Source organism: Trichoderma gamsii (genome assembly GCF_001481775.2).
Source record: "Trichoderma gamsii strain T6085 chromosome Unknown Scaffold_5.2, whole genome shotgun sequence".
NCBI lineage: Eukaryota > Fungi > Ascomycota > Sordariomycetes > Hypocreales > Hypocreaceae > Trichoderma > Trichoderma gamsii.
In genome coordinates, this window is record NW_020171342.1 from 638,807 (window position 1) to 666,700 (window position 27,894).

General features: G+C 47.3%; 7 protein-coding genes across 7 annotated transcripts; 4 read left to right on the forward strand and 3 right to left on the reverse strand.

Annotated features, from left to right (window-relative positions):
* Positions 1-264: 264 nt before the first annotated feature.
* On the reverse strand, positions 265-4,164 carry TGAM01_v202125 (hypothetical protein; the record flags this gene model as incomplete). The annotated part of the gene is made up of 5 exons (XM_024548923.1): positions 265-1,084; positions 1,258-2,881; positions 2,960-3,538; positions 3,602-3,815; positions 3,883-4,164. The coding sequence occupies 5 exons, from the start codon at positions 4,162-4,164 to the stop codon at positions 265-267; spliced, it is 3,519 nt and encodes a 1,172-aa protein (XP_024406326.1).
* Positions 4,165-5,784: 1,620 nt separating this feature from the next.
* Positions 5,785-6,753, forward strand: TGAM01_v202126 (hypothetical protein; the record flags this gene model as incomplete). The annotated part of the gene is made up of 1 exon (XM_018800353.1): positions 5,785-6,753. The coding sequence occupies one exon, from the start codon at positions 5,785-5,787 to the stop codon at positions 6,751-6,753; it is 969 nt and encodes a 322-aa protein (XP_018666495.1).
* A 469-nt stretch (positions 6,754-7,222) lies between these two features.
* Positions 7,223-8,123, forward strand: TGAM01_v202127 (hypothetical protein; the record flags this gene model as incomplete). Its single annotated transcript, XM_018800354.2, has 3 exons — positions 7,223-7,517; positions 7,571-7,938; positions 7,998-8,123. The coding sequence occupies 3 exons, from the start codon at positions 7,223-7,225 to the stop codon at positions 8,121-8,123; spliced, it is 789 nt and encodes a 262-aa protein (XP_018666496.2).
* Positions 8,124-8,742: 619 nt separating this feature from the next.
* On the forward strand, positions 8,743-9,429 carry TGAM01_v202128 (3-hydroxyanthranilate 3,4-dioxygenase; the record flags this gene model as incomplete). The annotated part of the gene is made up of 3 exons (XM_018800355.1): positions 8,743-8,774; positions 8,846-8,921; positions 8,995-9,429. 3 exons carry the CDS (start codon positions 8,743-8,745, stop codon positions 9,427-9,429), a joined length of 543 nt encoding a protein of 180 aa, XP_018666497.1.
* A 1,513-nt stretch (positions 9,430-10,942) lies between these two features.
* TGAM01_v202129 (hypothetical protein) lies at positions 10,943-16,230 on the reverse strand (the record flags this gene model as incomplete). Its single annotated transcript, XM_024548924.1, has 7 exons — positions 10,943-14,376; positions 14,434-14,683; positions 14,737-15,009; positions 15,075-15,131; positions 15,188-15,428; positions 15,486-15,971; positions 16,199-16,230. 7 exons carry the CDS (start codon positions 16,228-16,230, stop codon positions 10,943-10,945), a joined length of 4,773 nt encoding a protein of 1,590 aa, XP_024406327.1.
* A 4,657-nt stretch (positions 16,231-20,887) lies between these two features.
* TGAM01_v202130 (hypothetical protein) lies at positions 20,888-22,654 on the forward strand (the record flags this gene model as incomplete). Its single annotated transcript, XM_018800357.1, has 1 exon — positions 20,888-22,654. The coding sequence occupies one exon, from the start codon at positions 20,888-20,890 to the stop codon at positions 22,652-22,654; it is 1,767 nt and encodes a 588-aa protein (XP_018666499.1).
* Positions 22,655-23,216: 562 nt separating this feature from the next.
* Positions 23,217-27,813, reverse strand: TGAM01_v202131 (multidrug resistance protein CDR1; the record flags this gene model as incomplete). The annotated part of the gene is made up of 2 exons (XM_018800358.1): positions 23,217-25,746; positions 25,808-27,813. 2 exons carry the CDS (start codon positions 27,811-27,813, stop codon positions 23,217-23,219), a joined length of 4,536 nt encoding a protein of 1,511 aa, XP_018666500.1.
* Positions 27,814-27,894: the final 81 nt, after the last annotated feature.

Sequence of the window (27,894 nt, forward strand, 5' to 3'; positions counted from 1 at the left end):
TGGATATTCTGCATATTCTTGGGAATGTGTTTTCTCTTATCGAAAAACATTGTGGAAAATCGCTTATTTGGTCTTTCCGGTATCGGAATTACGGCCAAGCCATCCTTGTCCATCTCGCAGATTGCGTATTTTCCATTGTCGGAGAACCGAATCTTCTTGATCGGGTAGTGTGGTCTGACGTGTTGATGGCTCATGGTATTTCCTTAGCAACGAGAGGTTAGTGTTGATCCCAACATTGAAAGAATGAGGCTGCAAGGTAATTTCTTAGGGCACAGTACTTTCGATATCCCATATACAAATCTTATTGTATAGGTTGACAACAACACCACCACCATGGCCCGTGCCGTCATAAAAGCCAATAACAAGATCGGCCTGGTACGGGTGAAAAGCCATGGCAAAGGCTTTCCGATCGTCCCACAGTGCGCGCGTGCAGGTCGTGTCATTTGGGTCCGGCACCCGTAGCCACATCTTTCGTATTGCTACAGGCGAGGCCTCAAGTCGACAATCTCGGTCATTGGTGGCCATTGCAATAGAAATGATGGCAACGGTGTTGGGTTGCCCACATTCTTGATCCACAAAACAAATGTACCGGTTATCAGGGCTCAGACACGTCCAGTACGTATATATGTTGTGACAAGACGTTCTATGTCGTCTTGTTGTCATTAGAGATCCATCTCCGAATCCGCCTCTTTTAGATTGCTCGTATATACTTTTCGAAAAAACCCATTGTTCAAAGCCGTCTAGCGGAATCGTGACCGACATGACTTGGGGCTTTGCATCCTCGCCCTCGATCGATACATTGTACACGGTTCGTAATACGCTAAAGGCATATCCGTCCTGGCTGATGGAAATCGGAAACTGTATCACTAGCTTTCTACATTGTAGCCACAGTGATTGCTCTAGTTGATAAAAGACTTCATCTGCCGGAAGCATTTCGCGAATTGTGAGTTTGTGGCTGCCGTCGTCAACTTGGTAGACTTCGTACGTGGCAGTCCATCCATCGCATTCGGCGCAGAGTCTCGTCACAATATCCGCTATTCGATCATTCTGAATAAACACAGCGTTGTAAACACTCTCAAATGCCCTACATACAAAATTAGAAACAAACAAAAAGGGGATGCAAGTAGAGCACAGCAACATGACCTACGCAGACGGCCAAATACTAAGTTTGCCCACAAAATTCCGTCCTGTGTTGTTTGAGATATCTCCCTCAATGGGTGTTTACTCATTTTGCTGCTGTTTGTCTGCCCTTCTGACCGCAGCTCTTTGTAGACCATGGCGGATGTAGTCTGTAGAAATCGACTTGGATTGAATGCTGTAACCTCTTCCCAGACGCATCCAGGATTCTGTAGCAGCTTTGACCCCCAGCACCAACGGAGGTTGTCAAGGTCACTGCAAAACTCCTCAATATCGCTGCTCAATGCCTGCACATCCACCGGAGCGCCTCTGAAGACTGTCTTGTTCAGGCGCAAATACATTGTCCAGGTTCGTAGCAGCGTTACCAAAGGGGGCATTTGGTGGGTGTAGCACGCTTCTATCCAGGTCATCAGGACTAGCTTCTGGGCTATGAAAGATGAGATTACGACAAATAAGGCGTTGTATGCTGGAGAGATGGAGTCCGTGTTCTGCTGAGAGTGGTTATCTGCGTGTATGTTGTAGACGTGTGTAATCCAAAAGACCGATGCGTATGCACAAAAGGGAAAAGTACGTTGGATGTCAACGATACTCGCGTCTCTTGTAACCTTTCCGGACAGAGGCTGGGCCGGTAAATGGTAAGTCAAATATTGTATACATGCAAGTGCTAATTCCATGTGTGCCTCTGATGGAGATGGTATGAAACGCAGCCCTTTAGTTTGGACCACAAAGGCCTGATCAGCAGCTTTTTGTCCCATGAAGTATTCTCGAAGCGACAGGTGAATTAGGCGTGGATAGCCGTATTCAAAGTCAACCAGTCCCGCGCACGATAAGACTAATGTGTCCTCAAAATTTTGATACCGATTGTACGTGTCTCGCTTTCGGCTAGTTCCTGCAACGAGAGCTTCGTGCAGTTCTTCCGAGTTTAGTGGTTGAAAGCCGTAAAGGATCCAAGTGATGACCCGCCGAGCAAGCATCCTTGATGACTGAGTGCTTTTGTTGACGAGTCCAAGAATCTGCTCGTACATTTCATCCAATCCTTCTGGTAAGTTGGTATCTTCACATGCTTCTAGTCTCTCGTTGATGGTGAGAGCAGGACTTGACAGGTATGAAATCATGAGCTTTGCCCACAAAAACATTCCCGCGGCTCTTTGAAGAAGCTTCTCGGAGAGATCACTGAGATCCGTGGTATCGGGCAGTAGACCGTCGTCGAGAAGCTCGGAGAGTCTGTTTGACAAATATATACGGATGTCATCCATTGTCATTCCTTTGACTGATATTCTGCGCCCGGTGGGAACAAGTCGGAGCAGAGATGGCACGTTTGGTCTGCTGAAAAAGGCCAGGCGCACCGATGGAATGGCCGATAACTTTAGCATTGCAGAGATGACAGCGCCATGATCGACGCACTCATCAAGTCCGTCCAGTATGATGAAGACACGCTTGAGCGATCTGCAGCAGAAGTTTAGGAGGTCTAAGAGCTCCTCTTCCGTCGCTGTCCGCTGCCCGCGTGAAGCGCAGTCTTTTAGATATGAATATTTGTCCAAAATCGAATCACTCTGCTTATGCTGCTGGAGGATCTGGGCCAGTAGCGCCCTGTAAGCTTGCAAAGATGTATTCATGTCTGTCTTTGCCGATTCGAAGAAGAAATAGCACATAGTCTGGTCTTTCGTAGAGGCGTCACGTGTGGAAGACGAAATATTGCTGACAACTGAACCGGCGAGTACTGTCTTTCCATGGCCGGGATTGCCTATTCATTACAGCCAAAATCAGTGCTGTCCATTTGAGCACAACATGCAATCAAACTTTGTGTGTCTAGCATACGCACCATGCAACCAAAATGTATTTTCACTGAAGAAACTTTGAGCCGAAACAACTTGCTGCATGACATCTTCACAAGGAGTCTTCCACTGCTCAAAGATGGCGTTGCCCAGGAGCCAAGCAGTTGTGCCATCCTCTTGTAGATTTCGAGCTCGAATCAGAGCCGTGTCAAAGTCAGGAGGATTCACCCACGCGCGTATTTGGTCGATAGCGTAGTCTATCATGGGAATAAAATAGTTAGCAAGCTTCAAAAATGGGAAAGAAAAACAAAAGATGCCAGAGGAAGAACGGTGATTCCAGAGTTCAAACATTATACCTCTATTGCTGCCATGGCCAGCAAAGGCGTCCTTTCCCCTGCTTCTCTCATTGTAGAGACTAGTAGATTTCTCGACTGCTCGACCCTCTATCTCAATATCAAGTTTATAAAGTCGTTTTTGTATATCGTCTAGCATTTCGAAATCTGCCAATCGGATCGCATGGCCTAGAATCAGGTGGTGGTGCTGCATTTTGGAAAGCGTATCAGCAAAGATTGATTCGAATGGTGTCCAAAATATTTTGGCGAAAAGCGCCGGCTTGGCTTTTGGTCCTTTGGCAAAGCAACGTCAGTCAGTATATTAGAATGATTGCAAGAATATCCTCTTTGACATACGGCCATCGTCTTTGAAGAATATGCGGATGACGACAAACAAGAATTCCAGCAAGTCCACGTAGAGGTTTACGAGTGAGTCTTTTAGCTGCTCTCTTCCGACGGTGCTAGAACGTTGGATCAACTCGGAGAATCGATCAAATATGGGAAATTCGGCTGATATGGTGTAGAGCGATGAGATGAACCTGTCGGTAAAAGTTGTGTAGTTGGCGACGAGCTGTTAATCAAGGCCATTCCTTAGTCATCTTATATGAGTTATTGTACAACGTTTGCAAGTATCTTACTTGAAAAGCCAGATCAATGCCTCCCCAAACTGTGGAGCTGTGCAGTTTATCTACCCGTACAACTGCATCAATGGCTTTAAAGTAGGACTGCAGCCGCTTGACGGTACGAGTAGATGCGCTGACGCCCTTTAGCCTGTTCTTGAGCTGCGGCAAGGCCTGAATGCGCTGCAGCAGCTCATCCCCAGAGCCACAGGTCTCGAAGTGGGCATTGTACAGGGATGGAATCGACGATAAGGACGCTAGGAACTGGTCTTTTGCCTGGTCAAAGAGTTGCTGGGCCATGGCAGCGAAGGAATAGTTGGAGCATCCCGCCTGGCATCAACTCAGGGCTGGATACAATCTGATGAAAGTACGGTGGAAGTACTCAAAGATGAGAGAAACGAAGAGATGGTTACCTGATGTGTTTACTGCTGCTAGTATGTCTGGACTATGGATAAGGTAGTCAGCATCTAGAACTGGACATTTGCAAAACAGGTTCATTCAGTTGGTGGCTATGCAACCCCCCTCTTGTTGCCTGCCTGCTTAGCATTTCAAGAGCCTGAAACGGCAGATCGAATCAAATCGTAGGATGGGCTCTCAGCCGCTGCGGCTGCCGCTTGTGGCGCAGCAAGGCGTATTGCTGGAAGAAACAAACAAATGATACAGATTGACGTGTGTGTCTAAAGAAGGAAAAGAAGAAGAAGAAAAGAAAAGAAAAACAAAAAGAAGATTTCAATTTTTTCAGCGAATGCTGCGCTGAAAAAGCAGCACACTAGCAGCTGTAGGTCATTCGTGCCTATATTTCTCAGGCGTTTTCTCAGGCGTCCACTGTCTTGGCTGCTGTGCCTCTAAATTCTCTGTCACGCTCGCTCTCCAGGGCTGATGTTTGCATCAGTGCGCAGAGTATAATTTAATGGGCTCCTGTAGTTGACCTTGGCATTTGAATCAACTTTACAGACAACCAAAGGTTTCATGGCATTACCTATGAGCTCGGACTCTTTTTCTCGTGCTTCTTCTGAAAATGGCTCGGCTTCACTTGTGAAATGGACCCAGCGATGTTTGATCCATGAGCCAATCGCCAGCTGTAGAATGATTTATCGTCTTTGAGCCAAACGTTTGTACCTGCATTTACTTGAATCATGGTTTCAAGCCTTGGCACCCCAACTAATGATTGCCTCGCCTTAGATTGCCCTTCTGGGGAAATGGCCGCCTATCTAGCGCGTCTTGGTCCTGTTTAGGGCGCAGGCTGGCACATCTGGAATTTGGCTGGGCATTTACGTCAACGAACTTGAACCTTGCAAACCAAGTCTATGTCTGGGGAATATTTTGCTCTACTTTTGTAGGCAAATCGTATCCATTGCCCCATTGCAATGTTCACTGGCTATAGGGCTGTTGCGGACAGTTTTCGTCCAAGGTCTTATCAGCCAGTCACTTGATTGGCGACTTATCGGTCAACCTTGTCTTTTGTCTAGTAGGTGGCGAGATTCTTGATCCAAAACACCACATCATCTCTGCAGCCATGGTCATTTGCCGACAACAGGAGATGATACCACGGCATGAATTTCCACCAAGTCTTCCACAAGGCTTCTCCGCAGAGAGGCGTATCCAGAGGCCCTCTATTGGTGGCTTTCTCCATCAGCCGCTACATTCCGAATAACGGCGCCGTTTTCCATCTCCACGCGGGTCAGATTTCCTCTTCAGGCATCGCTGGCGTCACCGCGTTCGGCAAACGACTCCAAGAAACTCCACGATCGGCCACGCCATGATGACAAGCTATAAAGATGGGCGGCCCTGGCAAATGTGTAGATAAGCAGGTGGCTCCTCGCCTTATTGTTGTGCATGTTTACCCGTGAATTCTTGACGCAGCAGACTGGAATTCGTCTTCAAAAGAGCTGACGCAAAGAGCTGACGCAGACATCGACCATGGCTTCTATGGACTCCATCTTCGCAGCTTACAGCGAGCGGCGAGCTGCTCTCGAAGCAAGCAACAATCCTTATGCCGACGGTATCGTCTGGATTGCAGGGGAGCTCTCACCGCTGGCTGAGGCACGCATTCCGATTATCGACCAAGGCTTCCTTCATGGCGACATGTGCTACGACGTTCCCTCTGTGTGGGACGGCAAATTCTTCCGCCTAGACGAACACATCAACCGCTTCGACGAGAGCTGCAAGAAGATCCGCTTAAAAATCCCGCTGCCAAAGGAAGAACTGAAGAGCATCTTGTTCGACATGGTTGCAAAGAGCGGTATGCGCGATGCCTATGTCGAGTTAATTGTCACGCGCGGATTCAAGGGCGTTCGGGGATCTAAGCCAGAAGAAATCGTCAACAACTTATACATCATAATCCTGCCATATGTTTGGATCATGAGCCCGGAAATGCAGTACAGCGGAGGCAGCGCAATTGTTGCCCGCACAGTTCGACGAACGCCTCCAGGCGCCATGGATCCCACAATCAAGAACTTGCAATGGGGAGACATGGTGCGCGGAATGTATGAGGCGAATGATCGAGGAGCCGACTATCCATTTCTTACAGATGGCGATTCCAACTTGACTGAAGGATCCGGGTACAACATTGTCTTTGTCAAAACCGGCGCCCTTTACACGCCTGATCGAGGAGTCTTGCATGGCATCACTCGCAAGACGGTAATAGAAGTTGCGCGAGCCAAGGGAATCGACGTTCATGTTGAGGTGGTGCCTGTTGAGATGGCATATACGTGCGATGAGATCTTCATGTGCACAACGGCCGGCGGTGTCTTGCCAATTACTGTTCTCGATGGCCAGCCAGTCAAGGATGGAAAGGTTGGGCCGATAACGAAGACTATTTGGGATGCTTATTGGGCGATTCATTCTGATCCTTCATATATCACTGAGATTAATTATTCGACAAGCTGAACAAACAAAGGGCCAAGTTTGCAGTAGTTTTATTATTTCACCACCATCATTAGATCTTTTTGCCTACCTATATCTAAGGACCCATGCCCATCTACGATAAGACTATTGACTGTTTTCATCACATAGTGTTGACATCAGCGGCCACACCCACTAGTGTTAAGTTGGCGTAATGCTTCAATTCGATTCAATCTATTTCGCATCATCTCACATTCTGTCACTGTATGACTCTGCATCCGATTTCTAAGCCAAGATGCCCACACACAAATGGGAATCCCGATGGCGTAGATCCACTCGTTTCCGCACTCTGTCAGCCACGAAGCCGGCCTTGTCTCCACAGATCTCCGCAACCCCAACACCTATAGGAAGCGACTATGGTGTACACGGTATAGGTTGTTTCCCCTGCAATGTTTGTATATAAACAAGAAGCAATTGTCTAATATTGTTAGCCCAGGAAAGGAAGTGACCAACTATGTTCAATATCCTTCGTACAACTTCCTACAAGAGGAGCAATCACTTTTTTAACAGCCGCTTCAGCAGAGTACACTCGGCCTTTTCCACGTCAGCAAAGATGCCCATCACCGAACTCGTCTTCATTCGCCCCAAGCCAGACGCTCAGTTGCGAAAGGAGCTTGACGCCAAGCTGCCTGGTGTACTGAGTAGTGTCTTCTCCAAGATCCCAAAACTTGATGTTTTGTATATTGGATCCAAGCTTGATGGTACATGCGAGGATACACATCAACAGGACGAAATGTGCCTCTTTCTGCGTGAGTCTACTCAGCCCATTGTGAGCATGAGAGATTCTTATCTCATTTCATAGAATGGCAACATATCTCGGGATTCGATTCCTTCATTGGGTCACCCGAATTTACCACGTTCAAAAAATCCATGTTGCCGTACTTGGCAGGTCCTGCTGATATTCAATTGTATGAGTCACCCGAGGACGGGCTGATTCGCACAACGGAGAATCCCTTGTATCTTCACGTTCTGAAGTCAAATCCCAATGTTGGTGACACTGAGACTAGCTCACAGCAACGAACCGCTATCAATAATGAGTGGCAAGCTTTTATTGAGCGGTTCAGACTGGCCTCGGGATCCAATGGCAGTTTAGATTTCTCCTTGAATGGCTTTGGCTTACGCAAAGACAATGGGGCTTTCCTCAGCATAGCCGGTTGGAGAGATCATAAGGTGAGCAGTCAATGATTTGTGGTGCCCCATTTTGATCATTCAAGCTCACCATGGAATAGTTGATTAACTTGGCTCTGAACGATTTGGACGTAAAGAATAGTCTCCGAAGACTGCAAGACGTGGCAGAGAAGAGTACTTGGGATCACTTCATCTTTAAAACGCAACAAGTTGCTTTGGATAAATAGTAGAGACTACGAGTCTCTACTTAACACGACGCTAAATGTCGATTCTGGGGCACAAATATAGCCATCATCATTACCGAACTGTAGGAAGGTCATAAATTGGGTTGGCAATAAGCACCGTCATAGTCCTTCTGGTAGAACATAAAAATGTTATGTCATTAAAAGAGGATAAACAGCAGTTAGTCATAGAAGGATTACAATATTATCACGCAACAAACACCAAGAGGCCCGTAGCCAAGACATTAAAGTCGGTTAAAAATACAACGTGTAAAGACTCTTGCTGAAAGTTGAAGCCATATCCACTCTATTAGTATGACTTACTTATACATCTAGATTCTACTTACCGTCATAGCGCAACTATAAATTCTAATTCGTTTGACTTTTTGCTTGCGGAGGAAGTTCTCCAGGCTCTTACGCGCTGCGGAGCAAAGTGGGTTACTGTCGAAGATATTGAGACTAACGCGGAATAAGGCGGATATCAGCTGTTGTAAAACACGGTTTGTGACTTATATATTGATGCTTTGTCCCTTCACCTCTCCGAAGGTGGATAGAAGCTGAGTAAACTTCGTAGCTTGGGCGTTAAACAAACTATCGTGTAACGCAAATATTGCTACTGCTGATCATGCTTGGTGCGCCCGTGAACTTGCCGAAATGGTAGGTTTTCCAAGTTGACTCGACAGCTCTATTAACGAGATACGAATTTGACACGAGTTACGCCAATGTAGGCTAGAAGAGAACTCGCACCTCTTGGAGCCGCCCGTCAGCAACTACTGCGTCTGGAATGAGGATTTCAGTGTCATGGTGAGAAGCATGATTTATTTGCGATCCTCTCTCCATCTTCTCTGCCTCAACACACTTATTCATTCATCAATAGATCGTCAACGGCCCTAACAGTCGCACCGATTATCACATCAATCCGACACCCGAGTGGTTCTACCAGTACAAGGGCACTATGCTGCTCAAGGTAGTGGATACCGGAGTCTTTCGCGACATCTTCATCCGCGAGGGTGACATGTTCCTGTTGCCGAGCAACACGCCGCACAATTCTGTGCGCTTCGCCAACACCATTGGCCTCGTGCTTGAGCAGCGCCGCCCGCTGGACTCTATTGACCGCCTGCGCTGGTACTGCGCCAACTGCGGCTGCGTTGTTTATGAGACCGCGTTCCACCTGACTGACCTGGGCACCCAGCTAAAGGCGGCCATTGAGGAGTTCCAAAGTGATGATGAGAAGCGAACGTGTCACGAGTGTGGAGCGATGGCAGACGCGGAACCAAAGCCTGCGTCTATCAAAGATCCGAACTTGGAGTGAATGGAACGTCGGCCACCGAGAAATACATGAGCCCTTAGTGAATAGTATCATGCCTTACTGTAAGGAAGGCGGAACAAAGAATTCTTTGTCAGTATTTTTGTCATTTTTGCTTCTATACCAAAAGCTCTGTACTGTCCGTAAATTACAGATTGTAGTGGATGGTGTCGCTGGCTGTCTTCTCTACGAGACATGATAGCTTCGTCTCAGAAGAGCACCGTAAGAGGGCCACCCTCCTCCTCGAAATGAACTACTATACTAGTCGCGTCATTGTCTTTCGCACGATGAGAGCAGACACTTGATCGACGCTCCAACGAGCTCAGCTGAGTCGCCAGAGCGACTCGCACATATTGTCCCAATTGCCCATTAATAATGTAGTCGCGCCACCGCTCCGCTCTACTCCGCTGCCCTCGAACTAATAACTTTCTCCGCTAGCTTTTGTCTCCACTAGGCCATGTAGTTGTTTCTTGTAAAAGAGCTACTCGGGCACTTCTTTTGATCGAAACTAGCTTGTTACCTTGAACGTCCTTTCTCACTCTCCATTCTGAGAAAACAATCTTCACGAGACATCACTATTCACAATCATCATCTCACCATATTGCAAGCTTCATGACTGAACATTTTCGAGGATTCATAGAAACTCCTTCTACGGCAAGACGTTAAGACAGACGACTACGGCCCATGTTGGCCGATCCCTAATAATTAGAATGGCAACGACTTCGAAGAACATCAACCCACCGGAGACAAAAAATGAACTCTTTTTTCCTACTTCACATGATGAAATCATTTTATGGCTAACCAAGGTTTAAATTCCAACTATACCACTCCGTGATAAGTCACTAGAAGCCTCTCAGTCTAACAGTACCTCCAGTTTGCCGCCAGTCAAGATGGGCTGGATCCGACAAGAACAAGTTCGGTCTATGCACCAGACGCAACACTGCATTTCTCAACCTACCCGGTGATTTTTGGAGCGGATAAGATTGAAGAGATGGTGGCGGCACGTTTCGCACGTCTCAGTTTAATAAATCATACGCATCGATATTTCGGTGCGCCCCTACCTACCCATTGTACCTTTAGTGAGCAATGGACTGTGCTAACTGTCCTATAACAGACTTGGCTGGCTCGAGACTATGGGCTGTATTTGATGTTCGATATCGCGTCAAAGGTGATCGATCCGGAGAGGAGTTTCTAGTGCCATGTGTCTGTGTTTTTACTCTTGCTGAACACGGCGATCACATGGGTAAGATTGCTGAATTGGAAATTTTCATGGATCAGAGCGCAGTGGAGGATAAAATGAAAAGAATTATGAAGGAATAGCTAGTAACTTGGCTATATATTTCTAGAGATCTACATGAGTAAGACCGATAAATACTCCTGATACAGCACCCTATCATCTGGACACGGTATTTGTTAAAAAAAACTGCTCAATAATAATATTATTGCGATTATTAGGATCAACAAAGATACCACGACCGATATGCAAGGCTGGCCTTCTGTACAAATAGTAAGTTTTGAGTTACTCTTCTCCCGACGAGTATTCTCTCTTTCTATTGTTTCTTCCCGACCAGTATATTCTCTTTCTACTGTTACTAACCAGTGGGGAACCCAAAGTTTCATCAACATCTTCAACTACCGGGCGTGGAGAGGAGGGGAGGTACTTTCCAGGCCTATCCCAGCATTCGAGTTGCTCCGCACTCATGAGTTCCTTAGTCTCATCAGTAATTTGGACCCGTTTCCCTTTGAACCATGAAATAATGGATAATATCTGACAGCTATGTTTTGTTCCCATAGCTGCCTTCACAGCTTTTTCAGTAACCTTAATCTTGTCGCGATGGACTTTTAAGAGGAGTGACAATAAATTCCAGTTATTCCCGTTTATGACCACCTCAATCAGAGACTCTTCTGTGATGTTGATATCGACGTATTCTGTGTTAGCAATGAGGATACTCATCTGTCGACTGCCAATGTTCATTTCCAACATCATCTTCAGAAGCTTCTCCGTAATGTGCGTCTTACGGCCATTTATCGTGAAAATGGTGCTCATCATCGCATATCCGTAACGATTTCTCGTTGCTTCTATTAGAACATCCTCGGTAATCTGGATCTTATCACCTTTCAACCTCCAGATGTATTTCATGATTTTATGGGCACCCCATGATCCGTTTCTTGCTACCTCCTTCAAAACTTTCTCAGTTATGTGAATCTCATCTCCTCCCATCGTCACGAATAAAGCTTGTATTGCGGAATCGCCGTACTTGGATTTCGCTGCAATTCTCACCATTTCTTCTGTATTGATCCAGATACCACGTCTATGGGCCTCTTTGAGAACGCCTTCTATCTGCGATACTCCAAAAGCATTTCCAAGTAACTCTTTCAAAATTGCTTCTGTAATCTTAACATCATCTTTCTTCGTGACCAAAAACTGCCTCAAAATCCTATGACCGCAGTTGCGATTTTCTGCCGCGCTTCTCAAAATCTCTTCGCTAATATGAAGCTCATGGCCTTTCATATGAATAAGGAGACGAATTGTTTCACCGTTAGAACGACGGTTAGCAGCAGCCGCTTTCCAGATACCCTCAGTCATATGTATCTCATGGCTTCTCTCTTCAAGTAGAAACTTCAGCGCCTCATTCTCTGAATCCTCTCCAGGTATGATTGCTTCCAATATTTCCTCTGTAATTTGGAAATCCTCGCCTCGTTCTTTCAAGAAAAACAGCAGCAGGTGCTCTCTCTTTTTTTCGTGGTTCGCAGTATCTATGATAATACTTTCTGTGATCCTGGCTTTTCCCTTATGTGCCCTAAGAAAGTTTTTCAGGTCGTCTGGGGGGGATGAGTTGACTAGATCCTGCAGACAATTTTCTGTAATTTTTATTGTATCCCCTCCCTTGTTCAACATGAGCATTAACAAGTCGTAATTTCCCTGTTTCATTGCTGATCCAAGTGCTAGTTGAAGGCCATCAAGCTGCTCTCGCTTGAACATCAGTTTCACCCGCTCCATGTCTCCGCTTGCAACTATATTGGCTACCGCTTCTTCGAAAATCTCTAAGTTGTGGTTGTCAAGGACAAATTGGATGATATCTTTGCCGTTTACATCGTTATTTTGTGCCAGATTCAAAAATTTGACTGTAACGATGAAGCAAATGTTGAGCTCTAGAATTGCCTCGACTACAAGCCTGCCATATTTGACGTTCGTTGCTGCCGCTTCAAAGACATTTTGCGTAACAACGGCGCTGGTTTGTCCGCTTAATATTTGTCGAACTAGCGCATGGTCGAGGTGTTCAACAACTAGACAAAGCTCTTCCTCTGTAAAAAGAGTGTCGTGTTTTTTAACAAGCTTCCGTAAATAGTCGTATTCTGTCATGCCATTCGCGACTGCTTTCTCAATCATCGCTTTCGTGATTACTGTTGAGTCTATTTGTAGGTCAACCAGCCACGGAATATTCACCTTCAAAGCAACTTCCCAAGTGTCTCTGGCCTCTTCTAGGTTGACAACTCCGTTGACTGCTCCCCATGTCAAAAGTGCCGAAGACTTAGGCTCTGTTAACCGACTAATAAGTCTAGCGAACTTATTTATATCCTCTTTCTCGAGATGACGGTACCAGTTGCGCGCTGCGTATTGTAAGAAAGGATACTGAATATTCCCTGCGTTTAGGAACTCGTCGTTTCGACAGGACCTTGACTCGACAATGTCTGTAAAGCACAGGTATGTCATACAGACTTTTGCTAAATATGAACTTGGATGTAGACTCGTGCAAAATGCAAACTCGGCAAGATGCCCACTCTTGAGGAGGAAATCCTTTGCTGATTGGTGCACGAGATGGATTTTCCCGTCAATAATCTCCAATATCAGTCCTGTGGCCGTCGTCACGCCGCTCTCGGTGAGAGCTACCGAATATTTCTTGGTGGATTCTTTACTCGTAGAATCATCCTGGACTGCTATGGCCTCTTCAAGCTCAGCTAATGTCAAGGGTCTTCTGCCGTACACGGCCCATATCAAAAGCTTTTGAGCCGTTATGTCTTTTGCTTCTTTGATACGACTGATGATGTTTTCAAACAAATTTTCAAGATCGGATGGACTTTCGTTAATCATTTCTTCCATCCCTGCTTCTGATAACAAAGGCGTTGCAACCTTGAGCCTCTTTAAGACGATCGATATCCATAAGAACGTTTGCTCAACACGGCTGCCCAGCAAGTGAATGGCCTTTTGCTTGAGATCTTCGTGAAACTGCAAGTCGTGCACTTTGTTCTTTATGAAAATCTCAAGATCCTCATGATTGGCTTTAAGTTGGATGTTCGGCAGATGATAAAGCTCGCCATGTATATCAACCGTTGGACGACTAGTGAGAAGGGTCTTCAGCGTCGGAACGGAACTATTTCTTCGGGTTGATGATTGTCGAAGATTACTAGCGATGAGATCAAGTAGCATCTTCCTTGAGCCATCGTTTTGGCATTCATCTAGCCCATCAAGGACACAGTAGATAGTACCGAGCTGAGAAGCTTGAAGCAAGTCCTTGAGAATGTCCCGCAACGAATTATCGCTGATATCAGAGCTTTCGATATCGAACGTTTGAGTGACAATTTGAAATGCATCGGGTGCTAGATGCAGCATTTGCTTGATAAGAGACCTCATAGCGGCTCCGGCGGTACGGTAACTTTCGTCTTGGTCGTAAAAGAAGAAGTATATGACAACTGACGGTATTTCTGAGCTGGGTACTGAGTCCTCCAGCGTGTCCAAGATGAACTTGGCCAGCATTGTCTTGCCCTGGCCCGGCGACCCTTGAATCCAAAGGCCAGACGGAGTGTCCGCACATTTCCAACCTCGATAAATATCATTGCGCAAGAACCAGTCAAGCGTTCCCGGCGTTCGGACACCAACTTTGTCATTTCTAAATGCCTCGCTATCAGGAGCCTTCAGATTTCGTACAAACTGCCTCTCCAATTGAGTTGTTTCTGCGCGATTCAGAATTAAATATTCACCTGTGTTCATACGTCGTGCAAACTACTCACTTCTCGTGTGATGATCAAAACGCTCCCTTATGGCACTCGGTGCACCATTGACTAGCTCTACTAGTCTAGACTGGATATTCAAGTAGTCTGGGTTCGAGATGTCACTGAATTTGACCATTTCGGAATGATCGGAGTTAATGGACAAGCGATTGTAAGTCTTCTCGTTCTGGTGAGCGTTGGTAGCCGATGTATGCCCAACTATCATGACTTCAGGTCCGGTTCTTTCCCATGTGCCGGTTTCTGAATTCCACTATAGACATGTTAAAAGTGTCTTCAACATTTAAAATAGAGTTTTATGCTTACTTCAACTGTCGCCGTATGTTTTGTCTCGCTGATCGACAGTATATGAGAGTCATCAAATGTGAAGCACGCATTAAACCGCTCATGGAGTAAGCTTAGAAATCGAGAGGATTCTCCAAGATCTCTCACTAAACTCTCGTTGGGCTGTCCTTTGACCATTGACTTTAGGCTTAGGTTGTTCAGTCCTCTGTTTGGGACGCCAAAGAGCAAAAGCGCATAGCATGACCTGTAGATCGTTTGATCTTCTTCGCTGCCTACTGAAGCTTGCACAAGAGCCTATATTGAGAGTCAGTCAACATGCTTAGCATTTATGAGCGCTCTGAGAACACTTAGTGACTCACCTCTTTAACAACAAGGCCACCAAGACTGTGCGCAATGAATATAATAGGCCGATTTCTCTACCTCATAGTGAGCTTTATAGCATTTTCTGTGTCTGCAAGACATTGATACTCACGATACTCTTTCGCCGAGTGGTTTTAATAGACTCAAGCAAGGCCTTGGCTAATTCTAGTATGGATTCCTCGGATTGACTTCCGTATATCTTGGTATCGTAGCCGTATGTAAGAATGCGCGCGTTTAAAACCGACTGCGGGAGAAAATCGCGTAGCCACATATGCGGCAAGCTTTTTGACTTCCATGATCCAAAAGCATGGCCGGCGAGTCCAGTTACCGCAATAATGCTACCGAAAAGAATACTGTCAGCACATGTTATACTTCTCCAGTGAGCCTAATTGATCATACATAAGACTTACTCTACATGGACGTTGTCGCTATCAGACAGTGGCGTGATGCCCAAGAAATCTCGATCGACTTTTAAATGACCGGCCTCAGCTCCAAATTTCTGCTTGAGAACAATCTCTAGTTCGTTGATGGCTGGAGCATGCTCAAAGGTGGCCGTGACAACTGCATATCGCGAGGAAAAAGCTGAAACAGCAGTTGGCGAATATGAAAACTCAAGTAGGTTTGGCTGGCAGCCAGTACCTTGGGCTGCAATTGGTAGATCTGACAAGAGTTGTCGCAAGCTGTCTGCGGTCACACTAGGAATACAAGGAATGTTGGAAATTCTCAATGTCAGGAATTTTTGCGGTACAAACGGTTTCCGGATGGACTTCTTTCTTGCCCGACTGGATCGAATCAGATTGAGGATGAAGTTGTACAATAAATTTACACTGAAGGCCACAAGCAATGTGATGGCCACATCAGACCAGGCGACCTTTGGGAGTTCCATTTGCGCCTCACTGGACATGTATGTAAATTTTGAGATTACTGAAAACGCAGTGGTGAAAGACAAGTGTGGGATACGCGGCGGCCGCTGCTTGCAAGGCAGAATTTGCTCAGGCTAAGATAGGTAAGGCATACAAGGCATGCTGCAGCCTGATGGATTGGGGCAGAAATGACAGCCTTGCCAATAGGATTGCCTTTTAACCCACATATTTAGAGACAATACATGATGCATGTCTCTTACGTGTCAGCTTCAGTGGTCGCCGCATCTGCCATAGCTGGCAGGAGAGTTCTTTCCAACAGGATGCTCACAGCTCATATAGCTATACCTAGCCCAAGCAAATTGCGGGACGATGCAGATCTCACTGCTATCGCAAATAAGGCAAAGTACCGTGAGAAGCTTGTTACTATACCAGGCCTAGAAGCGCTTTTGTAATGTGAATACTCTTGTAAAAACCTCGAAATGCTCCGAGAGCTGCTAGTTCTATGTAGCTCCTCCTACGTGTTGCTGCTGAACTTGGATCTGGAGAAACCGCAATGCTGTATATTTCTTTATCCATGCGAGAAATGACCAAGCCATTCAGAGATTAAACATTTCTCAAGACACCTATTATGAAGCACTTAACTTCTTGGTATCGTGATTATTTGAGACTGCATTGCGATGAGCGCTAGACTCTGGTTATGTAGCCTCTCTCGCAAATTGTTGCATCGTTCCACTATGAAGGCTTTCGGCTTATCAATTGTCTAAGTTAATTGTTGGACGATCAACTGACCGTCGGATTACAAATTGTTAATTAGAATTGGTATCTGAATATACTGCTGCTCGTAGAACTTACTCTCAGTAGCCGGCTAGTGCCTATATATACATGCCTCAGTGCCAATCGACTGCTCAAGTAGCAATCTTCGCGACAACTATTGAAGCCAGAAGAGAAGCTTCGGGAGCACCGGGAGCTACAAATAGATATGTCCGGCTTAAATCTTTACTCGTACGAAGGCATGGGCCAGCAGCTCCTGAGAGATTTGGGTTATTCTCAGGCACTCCGCGTTGGTGATAGAATTGAAGTCTGTGGTCAAGGTGAGAGAAACAAGACACCACGGTGTGGCCTCAATCTTGACGTAATTCTTTGTCTCTCGGTGGATGGCGCAATTCCCTTGAAGATATACCCACCGACGCGGCTGCGCAAATAGACAATGCCTTTGCAAATATTGAAAAGGCTTTAATGGCCGCCGGCGGCAAAGGGTGGTCGCAGGTTTTCGGCGTCAACACTACGCATCTTCCTCTTAATAAGGGGGCAATGGCAGCGGTGCAATGGAATATTTGAAAATACATGCCTAATCACCAGCCGCTTTGGACAGCTGTGGGAGTCCAGCGCTTTGGGGCGGATCGCATTGCCGTGGAGATTGAAGTCATCGCATACGATCCCGAAGGACGAAAGGCAGCGGGAAGCATGTAAGGAATATCGTGTCGTCAATATATAGTCAATAGGCAGCGAGTACATGAGATTATAAACAACTGAGAACTTGTCAAGAAAAAGAAAAGCAGTTTTATACGCGGTAATTGATCGCAGTGCGCAGTGTGCTTGGTAGCCAAAAATGGAGGACAAGAGTAAAAAGACTTGGAGAAACGAGGCTTAATACGCCAAAGCTCTACAGTGACATAGGCACCGATAAAAATATATATCAAGTAATTACGACGAATTATTCAGCGGAGTAGCCAAAAGAAGTCCAGGTTAAGGAGTCAGACGGAACATATGTATGTAATTGTCAGGTGCTGGGAGCCCTCAAGTCTATCTAAAGAGATACGGACAAGAATAAATTCTAATGACCTAGTTTTCGCCCATGCATCGTCTCTATCGAGGTGCCGGCTGGAATCTGCACTGGTTGTAGGTGATGGTGTGAGATGGAATTTAGCAAAGGACATACAAAGGGAGCACAAGGCCTTGTTGAAAACAAAAGAAGAAAATTGAAAAGTAGGAATGAAACAAAAGAGCTTCTCATAATATTAAACAGCAATGAGAAGAAAAGTAAGGTATTCTGTCGCAGATCAAATAGACGTACTCGGCGCTCTCACGTGCTTCGCAGCTGCCCAAGTGTCACGGGCTGTGAAACGGCCATAGCTTTCTTTTTCTTCTTTTATGACAACAGAAAACTTGCATTCATCATCTTTGTGCTTTTGTGACAGATTTACAAGCTTTTTCCTGCTAAATCTTTGTACTCACCATTTTGCACTCATTTCCATGAATCTTGGAGCACCTTGAGCCGCTTCCAGGCGAGTCATGCCGTTTCCAGACATCAAAATCTCAATCTTTTCTCGATGAACACCCAAATCAATTTGGCTCAAGGCCACATGCTATGTATCGTTTTCTCTACTAAATCTCAGCCAGTGAGTATCATGTTCGATGCTAGCGAGCTCAAGGTGACAGATAAAACGGCCGATCCTCGAAACTCCGACTGGTATGGCGACGCTTCCGAATAAGCAAATGTTTTTTGGTATCTTGTCAACACTTCTATACAACCAATACAAGCATCGAATATCTCAGCAAAAATGTTGTCCCATAGTCTAAGCATGGCCAATCAAGGAATTAGCAATAGCAACGGTAGCATGGGGGTGTTGGAGCATTGAGAAGTGTGATAAAGCACTGGCTGCGCTGCCACCAAACAGCAATAGCGAAGGTTCAATATCCAACTGATGTGATCGCATTTTGGCTGTACATAATGGAAATACGACTATACTTTCTCAATATGTGTCGCCGTATTCTCAAGTCCAGAATCATGCGCCCTGTCCCTGTTCTTGGACCTCAGACATCGCATCAAGCGCCGCATCTTATGCGGCAGAATCTTCAAGCGAGTGCGCACGAGTTTCGAGTTCTCGTGCTTCATGTACCTGTTGCTACCACCTTAAATTTCCTCACGATGCTCAACCTTTTGACGCGACATTCTTCGGGAATGTTGGCATTCAAAAGGGGATCAAAGTGCAGGAGCCGCATCAAAGATGCTTACTCACTAGAGAGGTATAATTGAAACCCCGTATGAATGATTCAATTTGGTCTCTGCAGGATATCTAATGGGCTTATAGAATCCAATAAACGAGTATTTCGAGCCGAAATTGCGAATTTGATCCGCGTGGCTGCCGTCAGACAGCATTCCGGCTGCCTTTAACTTTCAGCAAGTGTGCTCCAACAGCTCAACAGACTTTCGGGTTCCTCATAAACGACAACGCATGTTTCGCCCACTGCGACGCCACAGGCATGCTACGATCTAGACGATGGCTCGCTCGAACTTAACGTTTATGGCTAAGAGGCATTTAAAATCCATTCGTCTCGAAACCAAGTTAGCGATTACAAGTGGAGAATGCGACTGGCAGTCTAGTTCTTTCGCACTTGCACTTAGATTCTGATATGCTTCACCAACCTCGCGTATAAATATCTTCGTCATCATGCTGAGCTGAAAGATCGGGCCCATCTCGGTCCAAATACGAGTTACGAGTGGCTTTCTTGGACTTGGAAGTTGAAGACTCCGGATTAGGAATGCCTAGTATGATTCCCGAGAAGTCAGGTGGATCTCTTCGATCCAAAGTGCAGGAACTTAGTAGGTACGCAATGGTACAGGCCATCTGTCACCCTATATTCGGCGTTTTTCTTCTCCATTCTCTTCGGTACTCTATGAAGAGGAAACAAGGCAACCTACCACATCAAAAAAATGATGATTTTGACTAGTAGGATGAGGATTTGCATCTGTCCGTTCTGCTGCAGCAAAAGCTCCCCAACCAGACTAGTAAACGGTCAAGTCGTGTGTTGCATGTGGCCCTCTGTTCAGTCAGCTCATATGCCGATTATATACAATCAGGAAGTGTATCATCTTGTCATGGTACCAGCAATGACACCAAACACAGCTAGATTCTGCAGCCACCAGCACACATAGACCCGCCGTACTGCCCGCTCTTTTTAGTAAGAAGAATTACGAACCAAAGCATTGACGGCGAGTTAATGATACAGAAACGGACGGATATGAGCACATCTTCTTGCCGCAAAAATCTTGGATAAGCGCCGCACAGATATGCAAGGGGCAGCTATGCATGAGCTCGCTGGCAGGAGGAGCAAAGGTCTCTTTTTCCTACCTTTCTTGTCATGAGAAAACTCCGATACTCTCTTCATACAATATCTGATAAAGTATTACAGTTTCAACATATCTATCTAGAACAAACGTGGAGAAGGCAGCTCATAGGACCAACATCGACACCAGACCGAAAGTCTCGACCGACCGCAAGCCAGGCAGGTGAACACTCATAACGGGGCATCTTACTAAAGCTGTTGATTCGTATAACGTCTACAAGCTGGCTTACTCTGGCCTGGAAGCGATTAAACATGGATATTATTACAAATGTCTCAGGTCCCCGTGTGGCGCCGAGACATGGCTCCAGCCTCCCGCTTCCCATTTGCGCTGTTAACGCCCTTGATCCACAATCACACATCTTGCATCACCGAGATAAGTGTCTTTTGTCGCACAAACAAAATTACTATACAAAACCTTGAATGACAAGTGACATGTCTCATACAAAACGACAACACATCGGACATTACTACTCCCTAGTCACTATGACAGCTCGTCTTCTTAGTCAAAACTACATGTCACGGTGGTATCATGTCAGAAAGCGTAACATTATTACTGTATCATCCTGTCTTGGCATGCTCACAGGCAAATCAATATGAGTACTATTCTTATGTCAGTACCCAGAAGCGACTAATCCTGAATACTGCCCCTTTTAGTGGAGAGATGATTTAGGACGCGAGAACTGACTAGAAGACAGATAATGTGACGCCTGAGCTCGTCCATAAAAGAGCGACCCTCCCCCATATCTACGTCAATCACAATGTCCACATCCAAGTCAAAAGCGCAAGCATTCTTATAGAGTTTCTCCTCGGTATAGCCCGCCATGAAGTTAGCCATTGCATCGGCTATTACGGTTGGTCTGTGGCCGCTTGTTGCTGCAGCACCTGCTCCCTCTGCAGCAGCAAAGGACGTCGCCACTCCTGTGACTGTCACCATCTCGTCCGGCACCATCCTCGGCAAGGCGAGCGATACCGTCGATACATTTAACGGCATCCCATTCGCTGACCCGCCTATTGATGATTTGCGTTTCAGGCCGCCAGTCAGGCTGTCCAGAGATCTTGGGACCTTTGATGCCACTGGAGTTGCTGCAGCGTGCCCTGCTGGGCCCATCTTCTCCTTCGAACACCTGACACCTCCTCCCGATGCCACACAGCCCATCGCAGGTGGCTTGCAACCGCCTAACATCACGGAGGGTGCCGCTGCAGCGGCTATACTCGAATCTTCTGCTGGCCAAACTTCCGACACATCCAGCGAGGACTGTCTGACTGTTAGTGTACAGCGCCCTCACGGCGTCGAGGCTGGTGCCGGCCTGCCCGTGCTTTTCTGGATATTCGGCGGTGGTTTCGTTGGCGGCAGCACTTCCGGATTTGACGGCACAAAGTTGATTGAGACGGGCGCGCTGCACGACCAGCCATTCATCTTTGTGGCCGTCAACTATCGCGTCGGCGCCTGGGGATTTATGCCCGGCAAAGAGATTCTGGAAGAAGGCAGCGGAAACGCAGGACTGCTTGATCAGCGCATGGGCCTTGAATGGGTTGCAGACAACATCGAAGCCTTTGGCGGCGATCCAGCCAAAGTCACCGTCTGGGGAGAGTCGTCTGGTGCCATTTCAACTTTTGAGCAGCTAGTCTTGTACGACGGCGATGCCACATACAAGGGCAACGATCTCTTCCGTGCCGCCATTATGGATTCTGGATCTATTACCCCTGTTGATCCGCTAAACACGCAAAAGGGCCAAGACGTGTACGATGCCGTTAAAAGGGCAGCTGGCTGTGATGTTGAAGACTCGTTGGCCTGCCTTCGTGGCTTGGACAATGGCGACTTTGCTGTTGCTGCCAACTCTCTCCCAGGCATCATATCATACCAGTCTCTTGCTCTCTCGTATCTCCCCAGACCAGACGGAACAGTCCTAACGGATAGCCCAGACGTGCTTGCAAAAGCAGGCAAATTTCACCATGTACCAATGATCCTCGGCAACCAAGAAGACGAGGGCACGCTTTTCAGCATCTTTCAGCAGGATATGAGCACGACTGATAAAATCGTCAAGTATCTGTCCCGGTACTATTTCCATACCGCCACCAAAGAGCAAGTCACCGATTTCGTCAACACCTACAGCTCGAAAATCCCGGATGGAAGCCCGTATCGCACACTCCTCAACTTTGAATTCTACAAGGGCAGAAAGAGAATTGCTTCCATCCTCGGCGACATTGTGTTTGACCTGATCCGCCGCGTTACTCTGCAAATCTTGGACGATGTCAGCCCAGAGCTATCAACATGGGCTTACTTCTCTTCTTACAATTACGACCCTTTTTTCGGCATCTTTGGCACTGCGCACGGATCCGACGTTGACGTGTTGTTTAAAAAGGACAACGCGAACTATCCGACTCTTAGCGGACGCACGTACTATATCAATTTCTTGCACAACTTGGATCCTAACAATGGCACTCGTTCTGATTTGTTTTGGCCGCAGTGGTCCGAGGGACACCAGCTTTTGAATTTTGGTGCCAAGAGCAATAGCCTCAAGGAAGATGACTACAGAAACAGCAGCTACTCTTACATGTTTAACCATATCGAGTCGCTGCGTTTCTAATCAAAAGTGCGGAAGTTGTTGGGCTATTAGATTAATACGACAGACATGGTCAGATTGGACTGGGCTCGAGGATTGGATAATCATATAGGATACCCTTCGCGACACTCTTTACCCATTGTGGGCGTATACATAATTAAATGAAGTATTATAACGAGGTAGATGGACAAGGTTCTGAATACATTAAACGCTCACTATGGATGCATGCGATCGTCCAAACAAAATCATATACCGATTCATTCTAAACAAGGACGTGTCAAATTACTCATAAGTTCTAGTCTAATATCTCAATACCATGCAATTATAATAGGCTGCTCCCAATAATTGTCTACCGGTCACAGCCATTCTATCAATAAATCAATCTATCCAGAAGTGAAAGAAAATGTTATCCCAAAGGATACATGAGTGCGAGTTCCAGTGTCTTTTCAGAATGTCTCCATCCAAGAACCTCACAGGGGCTCGTTCCAGCGTACTAACATGATCGTAGAAATCACATCAACATCATACGCGACCATCAACTTCAACATCAGCGTCAACATCAGCGCCAACAACATCAGCTCATCAGCTACTCCTTCTTCTTTCCCCACTTCTTAGGCATGCGCACCAGCCAGTACAGGAACAGCGACGCAGCAATGTTGAAGATAATAAACGACATTCCAATGCCAAAGTCGCGCCACCGGTGAGCATAGCTCGAGCTGACGCTGGTCAAAAACACATTCGTGTCCGCAATAGGACAGTAGCTGCAGTCGCTGGTGGCATTGCTATCCTTCAGATATCCTCCCGCCGCACCAATAAAGTTGGAAAGATAATCTCCGCAGGTCTGGCCGCTTGGAGGCTCGAGATGCACAAGCTCGTTGCTTGAACAGGTGACGTGTGTGTTTGCCAGACCGGTGGATAATACAGCCGATACCCAATACGTAAAGGGCGATACGCGATACATGAAGACCCAGAATCCCGGCATGCTCGATGGAGAGGCAATGACACCGCAGAAAAGGAGACACATCATGAACAGAACGTTGGCCAAGTTGCCACCAGCTTCGGCGGTGTCCGTAATGGCAATACAGGCGTGAGCAAAAGTGCATGTAAAGACGAGGAATTGCCAGAAGAGAAGCCACATGAGACCGCCTCGTTCAGCGACTTGTCCAGCCGGCTCAGCATTCTTGTTGAATCCGACAGGGTAGTAAACGCAGAGGAACATGAAAAGAGACATGAGCGAGTTCCATGGAATCTCGACGGCAATCTGTGACAGCATAAAGACCTTCCAGCTGTATGTCTTGGAGGGCCTCTCACGCACTTCATACAACGATCGCTGGGTAACGAAATGCGGCATCTGCTGTTGCACCAGTTGACCGAAAATAGTCAAAATGTTGAAAACAGCAAACATTTGATTCTGCAGGCCTTGAATAGACAACGGAGCATTAAGGAAGACCAGTCCGATAAAGAGAGAAACCAGAACGCAGAGACTGAATTTAGAGTAGATGTACGACGGTGTCCTCCAAATCTGCTGGAACACGCGCTGAGTAACGACAAAGAATTGACTCCAGAATGGCGCGGCGAACTCAGCATATGAAGCCTTATCGTGGATCTCAGTCGCATTGTCATGGCCCTCGTCCTTTAGGCGCTGAAGTTCTGTCTGCACAGCCTGATATTCAGCGCTTTCTAGCCACGTCTGGTGCCAGTCGACCTCTGTTGAAGTTCCAGGAGCAGCACCGATAGCCTGAAGCATCCACTCAGCAGGGTTCTCGCCGGGTGAACATTTAGGGGCGCCGTGGTTCTCAAAGTAAGAGGTCATAGCCGAGGAGTTTTCGCCAATGTCACCGAAATACACAGTTCGGCCACCTTTTGCGAGAAAGAGTAGACGGTCGAAGCGCTGGAACAGCATTGCAGATGGCTGATGGATGGTACAGAGAATGGATTGTCCAGCTTTCGAAAGTTTTTCCAGCAAGTCGAGAATAGCCCAAGACGTCTGAGAATCAAGACCGGAAGTTGGCTCGTCAACGAACAGCAAAAGAGGTGGTTTAGCTGCGAGCTCAACGCCAATAGTAAGTCGCTTGCGCTGTTCAACATTGAGACCCTCGCCAAGCACGCCGACGACTGCATCAGCATATTCTTGCATATCCAGCAGCTTGATGACCTCGTCTACATATGCAAGCTTCTCGGCTCTTGGTGTACTCTCCGGCTGACGTAACAGGGCACTAAACTCCAAAGCTTCACGAACGGTTGTTGTCTCCAGATGAAGATCCTGCTGTTGGACGTAGCCCGTTTTACGCTGGAACGAGGTGTCGCGAATCTTGCCGTCGACAAGCATCTCGCCTGTGATTACCCCCATGGAGACACGGTCAGCCAAGCAGTCGAGAAGCGTCGTTTTACCAGCACCAGACACGCCCATAAGAGCTGTCAGCGTTCCCGGCTTGACCCAACCATCAACATGATCCAGAATTCGTCGCGGTTCGCCCTTGATCTTGATGTCATAGCATACTTTGCCCCAGTGGAACACGCTTGTAGACCCCTGGATATTGGCAGTCTCTTCAGCCGAGATATCGGTGCCTTTCTCCACAACAGGAACAGGTCCAGACAAGGAGGCTTCTGCGTCGCCATTCTTGGAGCCTGTAGCAGTAATGTGTCCACGTCGGAAGACGAGCACCTCGCCCTTTGACTTCTTTGCCTGAATGACATCGGTTGCAACAAAGTACACAAGGTGATTGAAGAGAGCAAAAGCAATCAGAATCCCGACGTTGCGCCACTTGTGAGCATGGAAATACTTGTACTGCGAATTGATGTAGGCATCGCCGCTGACGAAATTCTGGCCTGCGATAGATCCAACGGCTGTACAAGCTCTGTTTACTCCTGTCGCATTTTGGTATCCTGGAATGAGAGCGCTTGGGACGAAAGCGTCACATTCGTATTGACGGCCGCTGAACTCGTTGATCATGAGTGCTTCGAATCCATATGCGACAGGGTCGAGATAGTTGATCCAGCGACACCATCCAAGCATGTAATCGACGGGGATGACGAATCCAGTAAAGATGACCATGGCAAGAATCAGCAGTGAAGCCGGCACCATGGCTTGCGATAGGGTTCGCGACAGAGAAGCACTATCATCACACGTCGCAGTCAGCAATAGTCCAGCATGTTTTTTGAGGCTCAGAAACTCACATTGAGCGGAAAATTCCAGACATGGCGAGCACCATGAGGAACGTCACAAGCAGGAAAAAGAAGAAAGCTCCCGGCGTACGATTAAGATGCGTCATAAAGTAAATTACCAAGTTGTAGCAAATTGAGTTACCAACCTTGTACGGCATATCACAGAGCACAGATGAAAAAGCCTCGGCCGACGGGACGTAGAATCCATAGCGCTGATGCTTTTCGACGATAGGCCGCTGGGCATATTGAGTCAGAATTTCGAGAGCACTGGAGAAGGCGTTCATCAGGATAGCCACGTAGATAACCGCGGCTCTCGAGTAGAAGCTTCCCGTTGTTTGCTGGAGATTATAAAAGAGAGACGAAATAATGAGGGCCATGACCGAGTTGGCAAGGAGTTGGAAGACAGTCAGACTCGGGTCGCCCATCAGTCGCCGCCATCCTCGCCACAGGCAGAGCTTCACTTGTTGCCCGTACGAGAGCGTATACGGAGACTTTTCACGCTGGTGCTTGGCCTGGGTCGACTTCTTGTGCTGACGGAAGGCCTCGGCGTCGGCTCCTCCAATGGGGTGCTGCTTATTGAATTCGTCCATCTCGGCCTGGAGAGCTTTGTAGTCGTTGCTGTTCTTCCAGCAGGTGGCAAATTCGTCAGGCGTACGAGGTGCGCGGCTCTCCCAGCCAGGACGGACGATTCGTTCACTTGGCGCCGTCATGGAAGTGAGGAAATCAGGCGCTGTTTGACGAGCAGGACAGTCGAAGCCGAGGTTGATGAAATAGTCTCGAGCCTTGTCTGTGGGTCCAAAGTAGATTTGTCGGCCCTCGTACAGAACAAGCACCTTGTCAAAGACATCATAAGCACTTTGAGGCGCCTGATAGATGGAAACAGCGCTGGTCTGGCCAAACATGTCGGACTGCAGACGCAGCGTCTTGCAAAACTCAATGGCGTTGGCCGAATCAAGACCTCGAGTGGAGTTGTCCCAGCACTGCAGAGGAGCGTTGGAGAGCGTGGCCTCAGCAATAGTGACACGCTTTCGTTCTCCTCCAGAAACACCGCGGACATATTCATTGCCCACGCGGGTGTTGATGGTGTGGCTGATGCCGTACATGGCCATGACAACGTCGCGATTGTGAGTGGCAAATTGGCTGCCGTTGACTCCAGGGGGCAGAGTTCGGGGAGCTCGTGCCATGGCAGCAAAGTTGAGAGTGTCACCCACCGACAGCATCGGAAAGTGGACATCAACTTCGGCCGTGTAGATGGCCTCGCCGCGATGGTGGTTGTGCATCTCCTCGACACTGATGCCCTGGTAGTTGAACTCGGTCTCGCTGTCAATGTATATGCCGTTTGTCTCTCCCGCAATCGACTTCAGAAAGGTCGAGCATCCTGAGCCTGGAGGCCCAAGAACGACAAGCATCTCGCCCGACTTGACGTAGCCGTCGAGGTTGCGCAGAATGTCGATGCGTCGTCGTCCAGACTTACTAAGAGTCTGCCGAGCAATGTCAGGGATCGAAAGCCAGACATTTCCCACGTCTTTCTGGAAATCAGTCTCCGATCCAAACCCGTAGACGTTCAGGTTTTTAAACGCAACACCGGTACGGCGGAATCCAGACCCGTGCTCAGTGGCATATTTCGAGAGTGTCTTGGCCCAGGTGCGAGCACTGAACTTGCTGCTCATGGGATTCAGGGGCGAGTCGGGGTCATTGTTCCCAAACAGCGAGTTTGGCTGTCCCTGGATATCAACTCCAGAGGCGTGCGTATATTGACGAGCCAGCTGCTGCACGATGCTGTGGCGCCGCTGCATCTCCTGGAGGCTGTTGTTCTCGTCCGACTGGTCGTCATCGTTGGCAGCATCGTACTCCTTGTTGCTGTGGCCAGCCTCGTTTGCCTTCTTCGAGTCGTTGTTGGAGTTGGAGAACAGCTGTTGACCTTCGACGAAAGTCTGTGCACTGCCGTGAGTCGACTGGGCACGGGACTCTGGGCTGGACTCACCGCCCGGCGAGCTTGGCGGCTGCCCAAAAGGCATTTCGGGGCACTGAAAGGATTATCCTTTTTTCTCTACTCCTCGATATTCAAAGGTCGTATTTGTGCCCTTGATTATGATGAT